Genomic DNA, 23,404 nt, shown 5'->3' with positions numbered 1-23,404 from the left:
ATGGTCCATGTTCCCTCTGTTCGAAAACAACGCTGTTCTTTCCCAATTTCCATCGTATCTTGTATAACTCTAACATTTATATTCTCCTTTTTCATCTTTATAGTCTTCTTCACCATCTCCTCCTTCCTCCTCTTTAGCTCCAAGATGGATTAAATACGATTTTGATTCCTAAGGTATAGGTAAAAAATTTGTTTCGTCCCCAACCTTTTTTTGCATACAAAATAGTTCCTAAAGTTTAACTTGGTTTTAAAATCGTCTCTAAGGTTTAACTTGGTTTTAATTTTTGGCAGCGAAAGCGGAGACAGAGGTGGATCGTGAACAACTTCTTCTTCTTTTTCCCTTCTCCCTTGTTCTTCTTCCCGACCTTCCTCCTTCGCAGGAGCAGAAACACTCTCATTCTCTGATCTTATGTTTTCATTTTATAATCTTTTTTGTTATGAGTAATTTATTGGTCCAAAATTTTAAGTTTTAAGTAAAAAAGAAGATTTTAAAACTTGATTTTAAACCTTAGAGATGATTTTGTATACAAAAAAATGTTGGAGATGGAAAAAATTGTTGGCCTATACCTTAGAGACAAAAATCGTACTTAATCCCTCCAAAATCAAGTCATGATGTAACTGCCACGCCTGTCGCACCTACCTCAATATGTCATGGATCACACACTTCCCAAATCTCTATAACTAGTACACCCACCTCCTTCGCACTTTAACCACCAGAAGTATCCATCTCTACGTCCTTGATAACAGCATCACCTCCGATTCCGACAACGTCTACTACATCCTCAAGACTAAGTTCCACAACTACTCTAAGGGCACACCTTTCTCCATTCTCCGACAAGTAATATAGATTGTTGGACATTAGAACATTATGAAAAGATTCTCCTTTGACATCATATGCAAATTCTCATTTGGAATAGATCCCGAGTGCTTCTTTCCTTCTTTTCTGGAGTCCAAGCTAGCAGAGAGTTTCGACCTCGCATCCAAGCTACTATCAGTACATCGAGCAATGTCGCCGCTCATATGAAAACTGAAGTTATTACTGTGGAGAAGAAGTTAAAGGAAGCGATCAGAGTGGTGGATAATGTGACCATGGAGATGATAGAACAGAGGAGGAGGGAGATGGCGACGACGACGGGTCTTAACAAATCAAACTTGTTGTCTAAATTCATGGGATTCATCGAAAAGTACAAGTACTTGAAAGACATAATAGTCATTATTTTCCTGAGTATGAATTGGTTGAGCACAAGTTGAAGATTTTTCTTCTTGTGAACATTAACATTGCAGTGTGTGCATTATGTAGCTTGAAGTTGCAGTGTTAGACTGTTAAGGTTATGTAAGATATGATGAAAAATTGGGAGAGAACAATATCGTTTTTGAATAGAGAGGGTTAAGAACCATTTTGTCTCCTGTTAGAATTATCAGAGACTATTTTGTCCTACCTAAGTGACTGAAGAAGTTAATTGTTAGAGACTAATCATATATTTAATTTAAGTTTGGGACTAAAATATCTGGTCCGAAATTTTTTAAGGGTCAAAATGAATAAATACTCTTATATCTATTATTTACTATCGAATATAATATATATAATTCCTAGAATTATTAAGAAAACAAAGTATTTTATTTATCATTTTAAATCTCATTTTTTATTTTTATTGTACATATTTAATCAAATAAAATACTAAATTAACTAATAAACCCATTATTACTAGCTATAGTTAGATAAAATGTAAATCTCATTAAACTTTAATCTAATGAGTATAATAAATGAATCAACGTGACGTCTTAAACAAAACTAGTCACCTAATCAAATTCTTTATTATTATTAAAAGATTATCCTATCATGGTCCCCTTAGAACAAGTCACTAACACAAAAGAAGTCATCATGGTTTGATACTTTGATTTATGTCCACGATCATCATCTATCTTGTCAGCACAGCTAGCTTAATTGTCTCACCATATATATAACTCCATCCTTGCCCAAAAATTAAATTGAAAAACAGTAATGTTACATGTTCATCACTTCATTTTGGATCAGAATTTAATTAGCAATAGTTTGTAGTTATAAAATATACAATTTGTAGCTATATTTACTAAATTTTACACATAAGAATTAATATAACTTGTATTCATATATTTATCCGAATTTAGAATCAGTAAATTTATTTATTGAAGAGAATTTAATATTTTTATTGATAAAATATTGGCTAAAATTGTTAAAAATTGTTTATTCTCAAGATTTTCAATAAAAAAATTATACCATGAAACTGAAAATAATCCTCATATACATAAAAAAAATTATTTATATAAAATACACATTAAAATATATATTAAAAATAAGTTAAATAATATATATATATATATATATATATATAATAATTAATTTAATAACTAATTTTTAATGTACACATAATAATTTTAAAATAAAAAAAAGTTTATTCCATTTAAATCTTACACACTACTAATAAAGTAATAATGATCAGGAGATCTATTTCTATTAGAGTTATTATTTAAGTAGTATAGTTATATAACAGATTTACACATCACTAATTATTATGGTACATAAAATTACTCTTCTAATTAACTAGGAAGTGATCAATGATGATGACAAATAAAAAGACCAAACTTAAGAGCCATATAATCGTATAATTTAAAAAATCAACTGTATAAATCGTGACCACAGAAAATTAATGACTAAATTAATCATGGTTAATCGTATAAAATATATATTAAATATAAAATATATATTAAAAATAAGTAGTTAAACAATATATATGTATCTACATACAAATATAATATAATGGTTAAAGTATACATAGTATATTTACTAAACAATATCAAAATAATGACCTAAAAATCACAATATTATTTTGACCATCAAATGTAATATTCAGATCTAAATTATTTATTACCACTAATACACACAGGTTGCTATACATATACATACACAATGGAGAAAAAGATGATAGGGCCTAATCATGGCTTACTTTGGTGCTACTTGGCTACATGCATGAAACTGATGGAATAGAAATTAATGCAAAGCAAAAATTACATAAAGGCAAAGGGTAAAGAGGCCCCACATTTTGAGTTTGCACCTTCAACTTTGAAGGAATTAATAGCCAGCATCTCAAGAAAATGAAGGATTCCTCCTTCATTAACTCTACCATGTCCCCTTCCTGCAAATCAGTCTTTATCATATTCTCATCATTCATTCATTCTTCAATTCCCTCACTTAACTCTTTACAGTAGCTACTTCTCACTGGTGCTAATACTCCAACCCCATCGAAAAAAGTTACATAACATTTATGATTCATACATGTGTAGTTCATAGTTCTAAATTACAGTCCTCATCAGTCACAATTGTTGTGGTAACAATATTATTAGAGAAATTTTTAAGATCAGTGATTTTTAGTAATTTTTATGATTATTTGACTAGTATAAATATTAAATTGTCTTTAATAAATAAATTTTATTAATTTTTATGTACAAATTTTGATAAATATAAGTGTAAATGATATGTTTTTTATGTACAAAATCTTCGAATATGAATTATATTAGTCAAATGTTAGTCAAAATGATAATATTTACTGATTATGTAGTATTATTGTTCGTATTAGGATGACAAATTGACAATTCTATATTTCAGCATAAGAGCAATTTAATTAAAACGATATATACTATACTAGATAGCTTCATAAATAATACTGTAGTTATTTTTATATTAATACCTTTGTGAATTAAAATGTATAAAGATATATAAGAGAGGACCTTAGCTTGATATATAGAATCAATCTACTACTCTTTATCTTTTGCCTAGCTATATATCTTTATAGGATTTTTTTTTTCTTTTCTGATTTTTGGTATATTGGATAGTATATAATATAATAATGGTTAGTGCAAACTACAGTGGCCGACCTAATACGCCAATTTTAATTTATATCTAGTTACCTACTTCATGTATATATATATACACAATAATGGTGTATATATGCAATAATATCTACGAAATTATATTTACGTTCCTTATCATATAAAAGTTTAACTAATTAGCTCAGTCATTGAAGTTTTGGAAATCAATAATATATATGACATAAAACAAAATCATCAATAAGTATCCGTGTAATTCAAATTAAGTCGATATATATTATATATATGACATAAATTAAAATTGGAAAAAGGTTGGGGGAGGTTGACAAAATTAAATTCCTATATCTTCTAGGTATAGATCAGAAGACATGGAATCAAACCAGACTGTACTAGGGATTTTATATGGTCACTAATAAGTCACACTAATCTAATATATATATATATATATACACACTTGAATGATGAATTCTACCTTAGCTTCAAAACCTTTATATATATGCCGTATGTTCTGCTTAATTTATTCCCTCTTAATTCCAATTAATCCCACTAATTAAACTCGAATTTTGCTTTATTTTGACTAATCAGATCAATAGACCTATATATAACTAACCAACTAAGATTTTGGTATATGATATACTATATGGCTACATGATGATATGAAAATATGATTTATGTGTAATTATTACCTTTTATACCCCATGTATGTTGCCCTTTCATGATGATGCTTCATCTGCAGCTAGCTACAATCCACACTATGCTGGAAACTTTGATTTCATTTTCCCCCTTCTTCTACAAATTCTAAAATTACATAAAGCAAAGAGGGTTGTATATATGCATATCTATCAAGAAGAGAGAGAGAGAAAATCAAGAAGGAATAGAAAGAAAAAAAAGACTAACATACCATAGTTTTGATGAGATTGGGGGGTGTGTATGACTGTATGTGGAGATGGTAACAAAGAAGTGCAAAAATAAGATATTGACGCGGCTCAATCAAATTACATGGCTACGGATTACCTAGTAACCATGTATTCAAATTGAGGCGCGCCAATACCTCAGTTTTGTTAGCTTCATACAACAAATATTCATAGCACTTCACCATCACCACCTCCAATCCATATATAGAGAGAGGGAGGGATCTATCTTTCATACATGCACCTTCTTTGAATAATCTTCCAGAGAAAGCAAAGAAGAAAGACTAATTGATGAAGATAGAAGAGTATAGAACCAATTATGGTGGATGATGCAACCTTTTCTCCTTAATTTTCTGAGATCTATGGAACTTTCTACTTTTCATTATGATGTGGAACTAACATAGCATTTTGCAGCCTGTGGGGGAAGCAAATAGTAATAATAATTCAACAACCAAGCCAGTAGTATATGCTATATTTTAGGTCTACACTGTTTGACTGATTAATCACTTTCCATCTTCCATTTCCATCAACATATAATAAAATACTCTTAAAACTATTTGTTTTCTTAACCTCAATTTCGAAAAATACTCTTAAAATATTTGCCAAGTGTATATACATATTCAAACTACTACACCTTAATTTCAAGATTCTGTAGTGGCTTGGCATCCACGTACTCGTGGATCAAAATTTTCCATTCTACAAAAATATATTGCCTCGAATGGATTAAGAGGTAAGAGGGTCCTTATTGGAATTTTAATACATGCATAGAGATTTATAGTGGCTTTGAATAAAAAGCTTAATTAAGTTCTTTTTAAAAAAATAGTTTAAATAATAAATATTTATATTAAAAGTAATTTATTTAAATAAATTATTTTGTATTTAATTTTTTAGTTTTAAAAATGTTTATTTTAAAAGAAATATGATAAAAAAAATTTATTATAAAAATTTTTTTTTTAATTTCTTTATAAATATTTAAATAATTTTTTAAAAATTATAATTTAATTTTAAAAATTATACTAAATATTAATATTATTATATTTTATAAGTTAAAAATTCAAAAAAAAATAATTTTTGAAACTTTTCAAATAGATGCTTAAGACTTTGTATTTATATTATTATTAGTGTGAAACTTAAATGAATTAATTATTAGACGTCACATATATACACTCAATTCATTGATAAAAGGACTCACTTTGATTTCGTTTTTTCATGAAATATAAGGGCATTGAAAGAGACGGGTTTCCATGCCTTCCGGTACAAATATGTACATATTAATTAAGTTGTTATGAATTGCACCCACCATTGTGGACCACATCACAGAATAGGCCAATGACTTTTAATAATTTCATAATATTATTTAAAATATATATATAGTTATATGCTAGCTATAAATGTAATACTTTGCTACCAAATAAAGTTTATTCTCAAAAGTATTATAATGTATCTTATTAACAATAATTTTAATTAGGGTTTAGGTATGAGATGCTCTCATGATTCTTCTATGGACCCTCATTTAATTTAATTTATATTTGTTTTGTGCTGTGGTTTGTGGTTTATAGGCGTGTGTAGGGACTAGGGAGTTGCCCCACTCTTCTTCCTAGCCTTAAATCAACTTTGGTTAATTACTATTTACTACTCAAGTTCTTACAAGGTATCACTTTATTCAAAATGGACAAGTCATCTATAACTTCAAAATAAAAAGGACAAGGCATCTTACTGGTGGTCAATTTCAGTACGTTGACTTGTCATGTATAATTTTTTTTTGAGTAAATAGCTTTATCCATCACTACCTATCTATTTAAAAAATAAAGTATTTTTTTATAATTTAAAATTTTTTAAATTATCTTCAATCATTCAATTAATTAGTCTAAAACTCTAAACAGATCTCCTACATCAGCAAATCATCGTTTACAAGAGCTGTTTAGACTAATAATTATTTGAATTATTGAAGACTGGTTAAAAATTTTTGAATTGTAAAGGAATATATTATCATTGAAATAAATAAATATGAATGAATATTTATTGTAATTTTTTTAATGGAAATCGGATACATAATTAAACATGTAATTCAATTCTTTTTAAGTATTACTTGTTAATTGTTATAATTTTTAGATTATTTAATGATACGTTAATTTGATAACCTTGGTGAATTTTCAATAAATACATTAATAACTATCTATCATAAGTGATAATTGGATTATTATTTAAGGAAATTATCAAGTGACAACTCTTTTTTTTTTTGGTTAATTTTAAAAGTATATATATTTCTTCTTTTGAATTATCAAACCATTATTATAGCTAGGACTGACAATGGATAGGGTAGAGTTTAGACTCTACTTTAATTTTATCTGCGGGTTAAAAACTTTTTTAAAACTTTATTCTACTCTACTCGCGGGTTGAGAATCTCTCAACCCTAACTCTACCCGCACCCTAAAGTTCTAAATCCTATCTTACCTGCCCTACCTGCAGAAACAAAAAAAAAATCAAATAAATATAAAATTCAACCATTCCAAATTTTATACATATTAATAAAATAAAAAATAAAAAATTAAGTTCAAATTAAAATTAAAAACAATAAAATCTTAAAGAAATCCAACATAAAATTACAAATAATATGATCATCAACTAGTTTAGTAATTATTTCAAATTTTTATAAGAAGAAGATTGTGAATACAAGACTTACTTTTTTCACTACATACATAACTTTTACATATATATTATATAATATATTAAAGATGCGGATAGGGTAAGGTATACACTAAACCCGTACCCTACTCTACCCAGAGACAAATTTATACCCTATCCTACCCTACCCACAGCGGGTAGGATAGACAATCCTACTCGAATGGGTTGGTCCGAGTTGGATACTCGCGGGTAGGATATATAATGACAGCCCTAATTATAGCAATCTACCAAAAACAAAAAACATTATTATATGTATACATCACAGCGATGGAAATTTAATTTACACTTGGATTGTGATGGACCAGCCAAAACTTGGAAGACCCGCAATTTGCTGAAAATATTTTACCGGCGGGTCATAACTCACAACTCACAAATATTTGCGGTGGCACCTACCCACCTAACTTTTGAAATAATCCTTATTATGAATTATGAATTGTGAATATCCAACACATTGTAGATCACAAAAGTTTGTTTGGACTTGTGAGCCTTCCTGGGGAGAGGTCAATAGCCATCACTTTCATGTTAGACAAAGTTTTGGTGGTTGTATTCATTCATTGTATTAATTATTCATTCCATCCATTGTAGATATCAACCAAGATCTGAGCTCATGCCAATTTTACATTTTATAGAGGCACAAAACTATATACATATAAAATTAAAGTTAAGAATATGCATATACTTCTGAATTATGAAAAAGGTATAATTATTTCTAATTTAAGGGCACATGTTAACCGTTACGAATCTAAAAAATTTAACATATTAGGACAAAATATATATAATTTTCATGATAATTTAATATAATAGAATCAAATTTAATAACACAGTAAAAACAAATAAATAAATATAATTATCATGTACTACTAAAAAAAATTAAATCCTAATAAAGACGCTTGCCTCTCACAAGATAACACTTGGAATTTTGGATCTGGCCTTATATACTAATGTTATTAATTAAAAAATTTTATATAAAAAATATAAAATCTAAATTTTTAATGCTTTAGTTATAAATTTATTTGTTAAAGTAAAAAATTTTAAATTTTTTATTAATAATAATAATACAATCTTAACATTTTAGCTAAATTCTTATAAAAAATTATTTTTAAAAAAAAAGTTTATATTACTGTATATGTTTATCAAAATGCAAAGCCATCATCCCAAAGTTTATTATATATTGGTGGAAAGACCAAATAACATACTCTTCAACGTTATTAATTTACCAAAATAAAATGAAGTCTTCCAGATTTGTTTTTTAATAAGAAAGAACTCTTCAACATTAAACAATTAGTTAAAGGGCTTGATCATTATATTTTCTTATGTTTTATGTCACATTGTTGTTCTGTTAACTCGTGCATCCAACTATTTGCAGGTCAACAGCAATTATAAGCCCAAATATACATAAAAAAAAACTCGATTATATTTCTTTTACATAGACTAATAAAGAAATATAAAAAACACTTCAAACCAACAAAAGAGGGAAGAAACAAAACTCTTTCATAGTAACAGGTGTAAGGACTCTAATATTGATAAAGAGGTATGCATTTTAGTAGCTAAAAATGGTTAAACTTTGATTCAAAGGTTATAACCATTATCCTTCTATTAATAATTGATGGTTGAAACTCATGTGCAATTAATTTTATGTGAAGTTGATAGTTAAAAGTCGTTAAATGATTTGACAAGTTTGACTAAATTATTATCTAACAATTCTCAACTATCAACTTCACATGAAATTAACTTTACTTGAGATTTTACTATAATTGATACGGGAAAGATATTCATTCACCACATGTAAAGTATGAATTTTACAAAAAAAAAATAATTTTTTTTCTCTTTTGTTCAAAGACATAATAATTCAACACTGAAAAATGGAGCAAAGTGGCAGCACATCAAACTCCCCAAACCAATTGTTGATAGCATAAAACAATCTTACACTATTATTTATTGATCATATATTTTTTACTTTTAAGACTTATAAAGTACTTAGTTATTACTTATTGGAACACATTTTATTAATATACTTATATAGACTTAGAAGTAGATATTCGTATAAAACATTTTTTATATTGATAATACACCAAAAATTACATTTAATTAGAAATTTTTTAAGAAGAAAAAAGAGATTTGTTGTTTTTTTCTTCCACTCCAAATTAAGACGAGAGCTTATTAAGCTCCAAAAATCGCCGTTTTTTTAAAAAATCCCATCACAAGCTAAAGACTAAAGTCTTAGAGTTTGAGTCCGTTGCTTCATTCATTGGCCCAAAAATCTTGTCTTTGATTTTTGGGTTTACAGAAAATAATGTTTTTATCTCTAGATTTTGTCCCCTTTTGTGGTAGTTGTACTTCACATGCTACAAGCCTATAACGGTTTCAGAGAGCGAAAAGCGCACACAAACGCCCTCTGCAGAGAAAACATAGAAAGCCATTGACCCTCCATGGCTGTGGCATCGTCTCTTGCTCTATCAGGGCTTGCAAGTTTCCAACTTTGTTGTTGTAACAGCTTGTTGAGGGTGAAGAACAGTGATTTTGGATTAAGTTTGGAGAATTATCATCACAAGAGAGCAGCAACAACCAAATGGGGGTTCCTCCTTGGTGGGGTTTCTGTGTTGCATGTTGAGAATCCATGGAAGCCAGCTAGGATAATGGTACAGCATGTTGTTCATAATGATCAATTGGGTGGTGATGTTGTATCTCAGGGATTGCATAAGGATTTGGGTTCTCTTCCAAGTGAGTTTTCTTACTTTCTTTAGTGTTTGTTTGCATTTTCATTCTGTTCAAGATAACAGATCCTGTTAGATGTTTATGAGCATAATTATCCATATAATTGAATTATTTAATTTCTTTATTCCATTGGTGCTTGCTTGCTCTGCATTGCTGAATGAATAAAGACTTGTTTTGTGTAATTTATCTTTTCTGGTTTGATTTCACACTGTTAATTGAGTTTGTTAACATTTCCTAGCTATAGAGCGGAATAAAAGATTAACTTCCCCCCATGTTGTTTTTTAAAGCTAGTTGTTAAAGCAAAGCAGCGATTATATGCAGGGTTGGTTGTGGCGTTGGTGAAGGGGATAGACCAGTTAGTACTCCCAAGTCATTGTTGGTACTTCGTTCAACCGGTCTTATGTTTCTCATTGTTGTTGTTCTCCTGAATTCTGGAAAACATTGTTCAGAATGAATGTATATGTTGGAAAACATATGATCAACTTGTATCAGGAGTTGTGCCGTTGGAATCTGTCTAGTTGTAACTGTTTAGAAAGTTACTCATCCTGTGCTGTTGTTTTATTTTATTTTGTTATCTTGCCATATGGATTCCCATGTTATGTAATTTGCCATGACCTATGAGTTATACTTTTGGATCACATAATTTACAACTACTGATTTTGTCTCTAAATGTAGAGCCTTTGTCCATATCCGATATTGTGGCTGCTTCTGATGATAGTGCTAAAGTGCGAATATCATATAAGGTATGATGTGTATGTTTGTTTCTACTTTGTGATTTGATGGTCATGTTTCATCATTTGCTTGGATTATTGAATTAGGGAATACCTGGATCATACAGCGAGGATGCTGCACACAAAGTGTACCCTAATTGTGAAACAGTTCCTTGCCATGATTATGAAGCTGCCTTTAAGGTTTGAAATAATCTGTAATATTCTTTATGCAGTAGTTTAGCTAAAGCTGAATTCCTTGTGTGTTTGTGTTCGTGCACGCGCATGTATTTTATCATGTATAAGCAAGGACTTTTGCTTATGGCCATCAATATCTTTCTTATAACCAAGTTAACTTCTATAAAAATATTTTGACAGGCTGTTGAATTATGGATTGCTGACAAAGTTGTTGTTCCAATAGAGAATTCATCCGGGGGAAGCATCCATCGAAACTATGATTTACTTCTTCGTCATAGGCTGCATATTGTTGCTGAGGTGCAGTTGGCTACTAATCTCTCACTTTTAGCTTTGCCAGGTGTCAGAGTAGAGTACTTGAAACGAGTTCTAAGTCATCCCCAGGTTTGGCTATATTCTTTTTTCCATTTATGGCTCTTCCGAGATGTGGTAGTGTAGAATTGCTATTGCATCTGATCCTATGCAATACAAGAAAGAAAGAGATGTTTCTTTTAGTGGGGTGCGGTTTCAGGCATTCAGTGTTGTCATCGATACTTAATTACTTATTCCTTTTATATTTATTGTCATTAATTCATCATGCAGGCACTTGAATTGAGTGATAATTTCTTGACTAAACTAGGTGTTGCCAGAGAAAATGTTGATGATACAGCTGGTGCTGCTCAGGTAATCTGACAACATATTTTTCGTGACTTCTAAGTTTTCTAATGCATTATTAGAGAAAAAAATTGTTTAATTTTCCCCCTTTTAATGTGTGCATGACATTAGCATGTAGCTTTGGATGGTCTATATGATGCCGGTGCGATTGCAAGCATTCGAGCTGCAGAAATTTATGGGCTTAATGTGCTTGCAGAAAAAGTTCAGGTAAAACTCCTTACCAAGTCAGGTTGGTTTAAATGAAAACGCTTGTGTTTGTTTCAAAATTCCAATGTCTTATACAGGACGATGGTGAAATCATCAGTCGTTATCTCGTGCTTGCCAGGGATCCAATAATTCCGAAATCTGATAAGCTCTTTAAGGTAAACTTTTGACCTATGAAGTTGTATCTTAACCATGTTACAAGATTTTCTTGAATCGACTCATCATTAGATAATTCCAGACAAGCATTGTGTTTACACTGGACGAGGGTCCTGGGGTACTGTTTAAGGCGTTGGCAGTATTTGCCTTAAGAGATATAAACTTAACCAAGGTATAACAGAAGAAGCTTCTTTTTCTTAGTCTGGCTCTCAATTCTTAATAAATACATGAAGATCAATGATATGTATTATTGTAAAATCAGATTGAAAGTCGCCCACAACGAAATCGGCCGTTAAGAGTTGTTGATGATTCGAACACCGGGAGTGCCAAGTGAGTTATGATTTTTTCCTTTGCATTTCCTATTCTAGCCGAGGATAAAGTCATTCAGAGATTTCTGAAACTACATATTTCCCTATCCTGATGCAAGAAATTGAGATAACATGTTACTTTTTTTCATTTAGGTATTTCGACTACCTTTTCTACATTGATTTTGAGGCATCTATGACTGAGCCCCGAGCACAAACCGCTTTAGGACATCTGCAGGTTTGTTCTTTGTCATCTTATTCATGATCTGAAATCTGTCTCTTAATTCTTCTATTTGCTTCTGTCCCTTATTAAACCTTCCTTCTGAAAGAGTCATGGCCAAAATCCTGTTCAAGTGTTTAGATCTTTTGGACTAAGATTCTGTTCTCTCTTTTTCCTGTAGTATCTAACATGCTAATACAATGCACACACACTTTCTCAAGCGTTCTGTTCTATACCTTTTGTTGAATTTTCCCTCTTTTCAACCACCTGTATATCAAATATTAATTCTACCAACTTTTTTTGTCATGAGTTCCTAAGCATATATCAAATATTATTAAATGTCCCTACAGGAATTCGCCACATTTCTTCGGGTGCTGGGCTGCTATCCTATGGATACAACCATATGAGTCACAGCTATCCGTGTTTATTGCTGAATTTTCAATGGATATCATCATACTCAAGCCTAAAATGCCGGAATTTCCAAGAGCATTCGGAGCTAACTGATGGTCTGAACATACAATACGGCGATGCAAACGGTCGATTGTGATCTTAGACATTGCAAAAGAATGAACAGAGGTATAAGGTTTTAAACATGTATGTAATATGTAGTATAGCTTCAATTCTATAGCATTAAAAAGCATAAACAAAAGAAACAAAAGCAACAGTGAATGTAAAAGGAAAAAATCTGCTAATGTATTCTTTGTTTCATAGTGAATTCACCATAATCAGTAAGAACACGATTTGTTAGCATCTCATACCTTGCCTTGATTCCTAACTGTAAACACCTCATGATCAATTATGTTTCTGTTCATGTATTGAAAGTTTGAATATTCTTATTCTCAAATGCTATGGCTAGACAAATAGCATTTCATTCTATTACAATGTCAACCTTGACAAAAAGAATTAAAAAAGAGAAGGACAAAAAACATGCATGCCACCAATCCATTGCTTCACAGTGAAGTCTCTCAGCCCATTATGATCAATAATAACATGATGCATTGGTTGATTGGTTCGCATCTAATGTGTTTGTCTTGATTCTTCTTGTATTCTCTTCATAGAATTGATACTGTTCTTATTTGAAACCTTGAAAAAATTGCAACAGTTATCTAAAAGACATTTTGTGTTTGGTTTGAAAATTTTGTGAAGAGAAAATAGAAAATAAGAAGTGAAAATGAAAAATAAAATTTTACTATTTTTACTATTTTTTTTGTAAAATTCTGAAAATTAAAAAAAGAAACTAAAGGCTCACACCTCCGCTTCTCCGCATACCTTTACCCTCCTTTCCAATCATTCACAGTTTTACACTTCTCTTCACCAAAGGCTCACACCTTCGCTCACCACCCCCTTTCCAATCATTCACACACCTCCGCTCACTACCTCCTTTCCAATCATTCACAGTTTCACACTTCTCTTATTTTAAAATAAGAGAAGTGTGAAACTGTGAATGATTGGAAATGAGGTGATGAGCGGAGGTGTGAGCCTTTGGTGAAGAGAAGTGTGAAACTGTGAATGAAGAGAAGTGTGAAATTGTGAATGATTGGAAAGGAGGGTGAAAGTATGCGGAGGTGTGAGCCTTTATTATATAGTTATCAGAACCGGACCGGACCGGCCGGTTCGACCAGAAAACCGGCCGGTTCGCACTCAGATTGCATTAAACTCGCGCGGGTCCACGGTGCACCTGCGCACTGCTGAACCATCGTAGGAGCACCCCCTCTTCGCAACTCCAAAAATGTATTCAATTTCATTAAAAGAAAATTATGTAAATAATTTAATTCTAAATTCTTAAAGAATATTCTTAAGGTATTCTAATTTTAATACACAGAACGAATAAAAAATTATGTTTGTGACATGCACTCATTGCAGAGATGCCAGCTGCTGCTGCAATTGAATGTTCTTGGTGACTTGTGAGTCCACAATTTTTTTGGTGAGTGACTTGTGAGTTCACATGTTGATATTTCAACGTTGGTCTTAAAAAGTAAAATTCAATCAAGAGAAGTGACATGAAACCACTACTTTTTTCCCAACAAAATATTGATATGAAAGAATCAAATATTAATGTTTTTGGTTTGAGACTGGTTGCTTTATTTGCATGACCATCTTGGTGTGACATTTGAACAATTTGGAATCTGCTGTGGCTGATGGATACTCAATGGGAGGGGAAAAGACATAAATAAAGCTTGTTATAAACTAACCCACTTGAGCTGGAGTGCTCAACTCATTAGTCCGTTTAAGTAAATATCATAGCGAGGTTCGAATTCTGCTTTGTGTATGAGTCTAAACCCTAATCATATGTTAGGAAAAAATGACTAGCATCTTAAGGAATAGTATAAAAAATACTAAAAATTTATGATAAATGTTATCCTACTCTCTCTAAAATAACATATAAGTTACCATCTCTGATATATCATATCCTAATGGATGTTTATTTATTTTAAATTTTTAGTAGAATTTATTGGATGACTAATTTATCTAATAAAATAAAAAATAAAAAATTGATTTCGGGTCATTGAAATTTGTTGAAAATTTAACAAAATATTTGAAAAATAATGTTAAATATTACTTTTTTATTTTTCACACAAAATCTCTGCTTTCTAACAAAAATTAAATAAAAATCCTGACCTTCTTAAAAAATAATTGCAAACTAGCTACATTAATTTTTAAAAAACAAGATATAAAGTATTTCAATTTTTTTTCATATAATTTAAAACCAAATTGTATAAAATAAATTTTTAAATTTAAAGATCTACTTGACACGATAAACTTTTCATATTAAAAATTTTTACGGTGACACTAATTTGTGTTTCTATTTTTAATTTGTCACATCAATATTTTAGTTTAGAATTTAGTTAATATAAGAAAATTTTTAAATTAATATTTTAATAAATATATAACAAATATATTAAAATAAACATCGAATTAGAATGTGACATATCAAAAAGGATAACTTACATGTTACTTTAGAGAAGGTATGGTAACATTCACCAAAATTTATTTGTATGCCAATATTTATTATCCATATGATAAAATTAAATAATATCTAAAATCTTTTCCATGTTTATTATATAAATAACTTTTGCCTTCAAAAACGTTAATCACTTTAGATATTTATTTTCTTTTTGTTAATTACATATAATATATTTCAACATGTTGTGATAAGGATTATGATGTGGATGTCTATTCATTATGGACGGCTTACACATTCTCAAAATTGATTATATTAAAGAGGTTTAAAAGTGTAAATATTTTACCTCTATAAATAGTAAAATGTAATTGTACATTCGTACACTACAACAACACAATAACATATACACTTTCTCTTTCTTTATACACAGCAATAAAATCTTCTCTCTCTCCTTTTTTTTTTTTTTTGATAAGGGACGGGGCAAAGACCCAAAGAAACAAACAAATTAACTAAGATGTCTTGGGAACTTTATCCTTCTGCAGTCAGCGTCCAGCGAAGGAAATAGGAAATGAGGGGCTTCTTCAAAGCAACTCAATCCATGGGGGAGACGATGTGCATGCTTTGCAAGGTCATCAGCTGCAAAATTTACTTCTCGAAATATGTGGTTCACCTGAAAAATTTCAGGCTTCGCTAGAAGGCGCTTGATCTCCCTCACCAGAGAGGTACTTGAATGTTGGGAGGTAGAAGCACTGTGGATAAGGTTGAAAGCACACAGGGAATCTGTCTCTATAACAAGCTTTCTTAACCCCAAATCAATTGCGAGTTTTAATCCCAAATAAATTCCCCAGAGCTCAACTGTGGTAATGGTTACCGCACCGATGTTAAACATGAAGCCTACCTTGAGTCTCCCATTTGTATCCCTCAGAAGTCCTCCACAAGCATCGATTCCCGAATTTGTGAGAAACGAGCCATCGGTATTAATCTTATACCAACCCTCCTTTGGCGGAGACCAACCAATGTCGATAATCTTAGTCGAGGTAAGGGCTTTTCTGCTTTTGTCAGTTTTTTGAAAAACCTCATAATAGTGTTTAGCTAAGTTTTGAATTATTCTTGGAAGGTTTGAGCTGTGGATGCCCAAATTGTTAAAAATTAAATCATTTCTGTTTCTCCAAGCTGCATTGCAGGTAGTAACAAAATAAGTGGGCCAAGCATTCCCATCCTTTTTTCGAGCAGTCACGCAAAGATTGTGCTTGAACCAATCCTGGAAGTTTTGGTTGAAGAACTTGCCTTGTTGACTGCTATCAACGCTGCTCATCCAAGTTTTACGGATATAGTGACAATCCCGGAGAACATGGAGCAGGGTCTCTTCTTGGCCAGGGCACCTGGGACAACACTCATTGCTGGTAAGTCCTATCCTTTTCCTCCTGGAATTAGTGAGTAAAGCCTCTTGCATTGCTAGCCATGAAAAAGCTTTAAGACGTTGTGGTATATTGAGCTTCCAAACATCTTTAAAATTTTTTTCTCTATTCTCATTATTTGAAAAATAAGCTTCATAGGCAGATTTAATAGTGAAATCTCCCTTAGGTTCTGGTAACCAGCTGATACTGTCTTCTCCTAAATCAGAATGAGGGGCTTTTATAATCTGGATTAACTCTAAAATCTCCTTCGGAAGGATTTGATTTAGTTTGAACCAATCCCAGTCTCCCTCTGCTCTCGCATAAGCGGCCACCTTCTCATCACTCCTATCCCCGTCAATGGAACTTATAGCAAGCGAGCCTATGCCTGGCACCCAATGATCGTTCCAGAATGATATCTTTTCACCATTTCCAATTCTCCAAATGACATTAGTGCTGAATTGGTTCCAAATCTTTGTAATACTTCTCCAAACATTCGAACTACTAGCTTTAGAAATCACCTTAGGAATCGACTGAGTTCCACACCCATATTTTCCTTTCATAACTCTGACCCATAGGGATTGATTATCCTGAATAAGGCCCCAGGCTAATTTCATGAGGAATAAAGCATTTGTATCTTCTGCCTTTCGAATACCAAGCCCTCCCATACTCTTCGGCTTGCAAATAGTATCCCACCTTATTAAATGGATCTTTTTATTCGCTTCAGTTTCATCCCAAAGAAAGTCTCTACAAATCTTGTCTATTTGATTGCAAATTTCCTTCGGAATCTTCATGGTTTGCATCACGTAACTAGGGATAGATGACAAGACTGACTGGATGAGAGTACACCTTCTTGCAAAAGAGAGCGTCTTCATGTTCCAGCTAGAAAGCTTAGCCTTCATTTTGTCGATGATGAATTGAAAATGTTGCTTGTTTCACTTCTCATGAATGAGGGGAACACCAAGGTACTTTCCTAAGTTGCATGTTAGGTTGATGCCAAATGTTGACTGGGCTCTTGCTTGATGGTGTAAACTACATTCTTTGAGAAGAAAACACAAGATTTCTGAAAATTAACCCTTTGGCCAGAGCTATCACAGAAAACCTTAAGTGTTTCCCTTATGACATTTACTTGATCCTTACTAGCTTGTGCAAATAAGACCAAATCATTTGCAAAGCAAAGATGAGAGAGTTTAGGCCCATTCCTAGATAGCATAATAGGTTTCCACTTCCTATCATTAACTCGAGAGTTAATAAGGTGGGAAAGTCTCTCAACGCAAAGAACAAAAAGGTAAGGTGAGAGGGGATCTCCCTGTCTAATGCCTCTGGAGGGACGAAATTCTTCTTATGGATACCCATTCCAAATAAGATTCATAGTTGGCGTAGTTATGCAATACTCAATGACATTGACCAAGCTCTCTGGTAAATGCATCTCCTTGAGGGTATGTAAGATGAAATCCCAATTGAGCCTATCGTATGCCTTCTCTAAGTCAATCTTGACCGCCATAAATCCTTTTCCGCAATTCTTTGTCCTCATAGAATGGATCACTTCTTGAGCTACCAAAATATTATCTGCACTAACCCTTCCTGGAACAAAACTAGCTTGAGTATTTGAAATAAGAAAAGACATATGGGGTTTAAGCCCTTCTACAACAATCTTAGAAATAATCTTATAGACAACATTGCAGAGACTAATAGGCCTAAATTGAGTAAAATTCTCAGGGGCAGGAACTTTAGGAATAATAGAGATGAGAATCTGGTTAACGTTCACGATATTCTTAGGTTCCTGACAGATAGACCGAACCCAAGTAACCAAAGAATCTTTAATAGTGTCCCAAGAGAATTGGAAGAATTTAGCTGGAATTCTATCTCTCCCTGGTGCTTTCCACCCTCCCATATTGAACACAACCTTCTTGATTTCCTCCTCTGAGGTCTCCTTCCCTAGTTCCTTAATATCTTCATCCACAATCCTAGGAAAGAAACCTGTCAAGGGAAAAGGAACATAGATCTGATCAGAAGAATAAAAATTTTTAAAAAAACATACTCCCATATTCTTAAGCATAACAGGATCCTCAATCCAAGAACCATGACTGTCCATAAGGGACGTGACTCGGTTCCTTCTTCTACGACTATTAGCTTTTTGATGGAAATATCTAGTGTTTTTAGCCCCAATTGGATAGTATTACACCTCGACATTTGTTGCCAATAGCTTTCTTCTTGGATGGAAATGACTTCATATTCCTTCCAAAGATCTTTCTGAAGTTTATCCAGGAAGGGGTTGTGACCAAAAGATAACTTCTTATTAATTCCCTCCATACGGAGAAGTATACAGTTCTTCTTTCGAATGATATGACTAAAGACTTCTTTATTCCAAATATTTACTTTTTTTGTAAACGAAGCTATGTTGAGGATAAGGTCTCCTTTTTTATCCCAACTATTGTCTACTAGATCCTTGTAATTGTCATGGAGAATCCAAGGGGCTAAGAACCTAAAAGGCTTCGTTCCTCCATAATTGTCGTTCTGATTAAAGTCCAAAAGAAGAGGAAGATGATCTGATTTGAGTCTCAGAAGATATTTAACACCTGCATTAGAAAAAGCATTAACAAAATCTACATTACAAATAAATCTATCAAGTCTGCGTTTAGTGTTACCCCGCTGCCAAGTAAAGGGTGGCCCGGTAAAACCAAATCGCTGACACCACAATTAAGGATACAAGAATAGAATCTGTTGCTATCTTGAGAGAGATTTGTACTTCCTCCCGTATCATTTAACGATAATATGGAGTTAAAGTCCCCCCTCCTAAACACCATGGTCCAGATATATCAGGAGCTAATCTTTTCAGGGACTCCCATAAAGTCCTTCTGTTTGCTGGTTGTGGGCTGCCATAGACAGCAGTGAGCCACCAGGTGCTAACTTGCTGGTAGCAAACCTTCATGTGGATGAATTGATTGTGAATATGCATAGGTTCAATCTCCCAATAAGCCTTTTTCTAGAGGCACCATATACCTTCCGCAAAACCACTCGCCTCACTTATGCACCACGAATCGAATCCCAACTTCTTGATGATATTTTTTGCTTTTGGACCTGACACATGAGTTTCCAAAAGAATGCACAAGTTAGCTCTATATCTGAAAGCAAGATCTTTAATAATGGAAGGGAACCCTTTGGCAGCGGCTTCTCTACAATTCCAGATTAAGATATTCATAAAAACTAAATAAAAAAGAGGTAGAACTCATCCTGATAACAAGAAGACTCAAGCCTCCATAGGCTTTGGGCTTGATGGAGAATGCTCCATATCTACTTTCCGTCTTGACAGCTCCATATCCTCCGTATCTGTAAAAGGATCATCCTCTCCAGGATCAGGGGGTTTAGTTGCTATCATAGCTTCCTCTGGACCCTTAGCTCCCCCTCCCATGATAGAGGAAATAAGAGAGTTAGTGGTGATATCGTTAGTGTAAGCTACATTGTTGTATTCTCCATCTTGATATTTTTTGGCAATCTCTTTGTTTAGTCTGCTAAAGCTTCACCAATAATCACTGTGGTCATTTTTGTTTTTCTCATTTTGAACTCTCCTTGCATTACTTGTTGAAGGATCTGTGACCTGTGAACTAGCATTCACAAGGTCTATTTTGTTTGATTGCTTGGGCTGACTTTGAATGGTCTGTTGCTTCTTACTGATTTCAATGGGCCTTCCTTTTACTTGTGAGGGGGGAGCCTTAGATTTTTGCTGATTTTTTTGGTGGCCCAGATTTTTGGGTATCAAATCTGGGTGCTGGTTGGATTTTTCCTTTCCTTCTTTAGTCTCTTTATTGCTATTGGCGTAGTATTCTTGTTTCCCATAATAGTTACTCTGATTTTCCTCCACGTAATCTTCTGAATTAATTCCTTCTAAAGCTTGAAATCTGCTTGACTGAAATCTTTCCTTTTTCTCCATATGAGAATCTTCCATCTTCGGCTTGTATCTTCTTTGATTTCTTTTTACTAACATCCAAGGACCAAACGGATTTTCCTCTTTGGGGAAGAGATTATTGCGTTTTTTGTCTTTAGGATCTTGATTACTCCCATCAATCTCCTTATTTCCCTCCTTTGAGGATTCTACCCTGAGATTGTCTTCCTGCTCTAACGGCTCCTTTCCATTTTTGCTTGGGTTACCACCACCACATTCCTGGTTGCTCCGATCAACCTCCATGGCAGCAGCTACCACTTTTTTAATTAGATCTCCAAAAATTTCATGACAATCTTCTACCTTATGGCCATACTGTCCACACTTAAAGCAAATCTGGTGGAGACCTTCGTATTCAAGCTTGAAGTCTTTGCCAAGAGCTTAAATATATGGAATTAATTTTTTATTTAAATCAATTTCTACACATATCCGTGCAAACTTACCTCTAGAATGGATAGAGGTGAGTTCATCAACTTTGAGCATGGTACCCAGAGCTTTCCCAACTTTCCAGAGAAAATATTTGTTATAGAGTTCTGCCGGAAGATTAGGGATCCGAATCCAAACAGCAACCTTTTGGATATTAACTTCTTGTGGTATAAATAGCGGTCTCCATCTCTGGATCAAGAGGTAGTGATCTGCAATCATCCATGGCCCTTCAAACAAAGCATGGGAGTAATCTTCTTGGTTAGAGAATCTGACAAGGAAGAAATTTTCTTCCAAATCCATAACTCTAACCACATCTTTCTTTGCCCATCTTTTGCTTACCCACCTCTCCATAGCCTGGAGGTTAAGGTTCTTTCCCAGGGGTTTGACGATCAAAGATCTCTTTCATGGACGACACCAGTCCTCGTATTCTTCTAGCGACACTTGTATGCTCAGCTTTGGATTGAAAGTAGCTTCTGTTTCTGGACTAGCATCAAAGGACTCCTTTTCCAGCACGTATTCCTCAGCGACCATATTTGCAATTTCTTTGGGATTGAGCTTGTCAAAACCATTATCAACTACCATGTCACAGTACAAAACCTTGCGGGTCGCTGCCTCTATTGGGCTATCCTCTAGGGCTTCCTCCTGCTGTCTGGGTGATTGCATATTTGCTTCCACATTATTATTTGGAGATTCTTCCATGGTGACTTCTGCATTGATTTCCTTCATATCCTCATGCATCTTGACTTTTTTTAGTACTTTTTGCCACCAGATCCTCTTCTTCTGGTGATCTCTTTTCTAGTTCAGTGGTTTGTGTATTGGCGTTCATGAGAGAAAACTTCTCATATAAAACTTCTCTCTCTCCTTTATATTACTAATACAACTCTCTCTCTTTCTTTATTTTACAAGAATTTTTTAATACTCTTCTCTTTCACTCTTTATATTAATATTAGTAAATATAATAATCATCTTTATTATATTGAGATAGTAATTATGGTACTAGAGTCTTCTACTTATACTTCTATTTTATATTTATTTTACAACACGTTATCAGCACGAGACTCTGATCAAATTTTTAGGAAGATTCAGGTAACAAATTTTCATTATGTCGAAACTCTTTCATCTTGAATTTAATGCTCTTGATATATCTGGAAACAATTATTTATCATGGATATTAGATGCTGAAATCCATCTTGATTCAATGGATCTTGAAAATACCATTAAGGCTGAAAATAATGCATCCCAGAAGGATAAAGCCAAAGCCATGATTTTCCTTCGTCGTCATCTTGATGAAGGATTAAAACATGAATATCTCACATTAAAAGATCCTGCAGATCTTGGAAAAACCTTGAAGAAAGGTACAATCATGTGATACTTCCTCAAGCCCGATATGTTATAGAAAACTTTCTCGACCTTCCATGTCTCGAATGTGCTCCTACAGCAGCAGTATCGAGAAAAAGAATTTAAAAATATTTTGAACTAATTTCTTGCCTTCTTGTTGCTGAGCGCAACAATGAGTTACTCTTAAAAAATCATGAAGCGCGCCCAACTGGCGCCGCCCCATTTTCTGAAGCAAATACGGCAAATCATTACCCCAGAAGAGGTAAATGGCAAGATTTTAATAACAAGAAAAAATTATGGAAGGAAAATGAATTATGTTCACAAGAAATGATCTCACTAGAAGTAGGATAAAGAAAGAAACAATGGGTAAAATAAATCAATTGATGATCCTGAAGGAAATATTGGCTATTTGATCAATATGAAATAGTTTAATATATGAGTTTGTTAAGTATTCATGTAAATAAATAATAAACTTTTTGTTAAGTTTTATTTTTATGCATCTGAATTTCAAATATAATATTTAAGAATTTCAAAATTATTGAATATGTATTTCTACTCATTTTATTATTATTATTTATCTTTGAAGAAAATGGCAAGGATATATAATGAGGATGTATGCCTTGCGGATAGTGCAAGTTTGCACACTATTCTTAAAAGTAATATGTATTTTACCCATCTTGTGCTAAAAGAAAAATATGTTAATACTATTATTAGCTCAGGCAATGTGATAGAAGGCTCTGGAAGAGCTATAATTTTGTTTCCCGGAGGAACAAAATTCATAATAAATAA

The 23,404-nt window shown here is 32.7% G+C and overlaps 1 protein-coding gene and 1 long non-coding RNA gene across 2 annotated transcripts; one reads left to right on the top strand and one right to left on the bottom strand.

Annotated features, from left to right (window-relative positions):
- Nucleotides 1-2,757: 2,757 nt before the first annotated feature.
- LOC110265644 (uncharacterized) lies at nucleotides 2,758-5,493 on the bottom strand. The gene is made up of 2 exons (XR_002351822.2): nucleotides 4,765-5,493; nucleotides 2,758-4,661 (listed from the first exon to the last, which is right to left on the bottom strand). It is a non-coding gene; the product is annotated as an uncharacterized LOC110265644 (long non-coding RNA).
- Nucleotides 5,494-9,572: 4,079 nt separating this feature from the next.
- Nucleotides 9,573-13,370, top strand: LOC107610359 (arogenate dehydratase/prephenate dehydratase 1, chloroplastic). The gene is made up of 11 exons (XM_088497141.1): nucleotides 9,573-10,180; nucleotides 10,850-10,917; nucleotides 10,993-11,085; nucleotides 11,260-11,460; nucleotides 11,659-11,739; nucleotides 11,842-11,937; nucleotides 12,015-12,092; nucleotides 12,173-12,262; nucleotides 12,353-12,420; nucleotides 12,552-12,633; nucleotides 12,966-13,370. The coding sequence occupies exons 1-11, from the start codon at nucleotides 9,889-9,891 to the stop codon at nucleotides 13,020-13,022; spliced, it is 1,206 nt and encodes a 401-aa protein (XP_088353267.1). The 5' UTR covers nucleotides 9,573-9,888; the 3' UTR covers nucleotides 13,023-13,370.
- Nucleotides 13,371-23,404: the final 10,034 nt, after the last annotated feature.

This window comes from Arachis ipaensis, chromosome B8, assembly GCF_059453495.1.
Source record: "Arachis ipaensis isolate K30076 ecotype BB chromosome B8, ASM5945349v1, whole genome shotgun sequence".
NCBI classification, from domain to species: Eukaryota; Viridiplantae; Streptophyta; class Magnoliopsida; order Fabales; family Fabaceae; genus Arachis; species Arachis ipaensis.
The sequence above is the reverse complement of the archived record's forward strand: the minus strand, read 5'-3'. Positions and strand labels throughout refer to the sequence as shown.

Coding starts and splice junctions, on each gene's coding strand:
- LOC107610359 (XM_088497141.1), top strand. CDS start 9,889: ATGGCTGTGGCATCGTCTCTTGCTCTATCAGGGCTTGCAAGTTTCCAA. Junction 10,918..10,992: donor AAGTGCGAATATCATATAAG/GTATGATGTGTA, acceptor TTATTGAATTAG/GGAATACCTGGATCATACAG. Junction 12,093..12,172: donor AATCTGATAAGCTCTTTAAG/GTAAACTTTTGA, acceptor AGATAATTCCAG/ACAAGCATTGTGTTTACACT.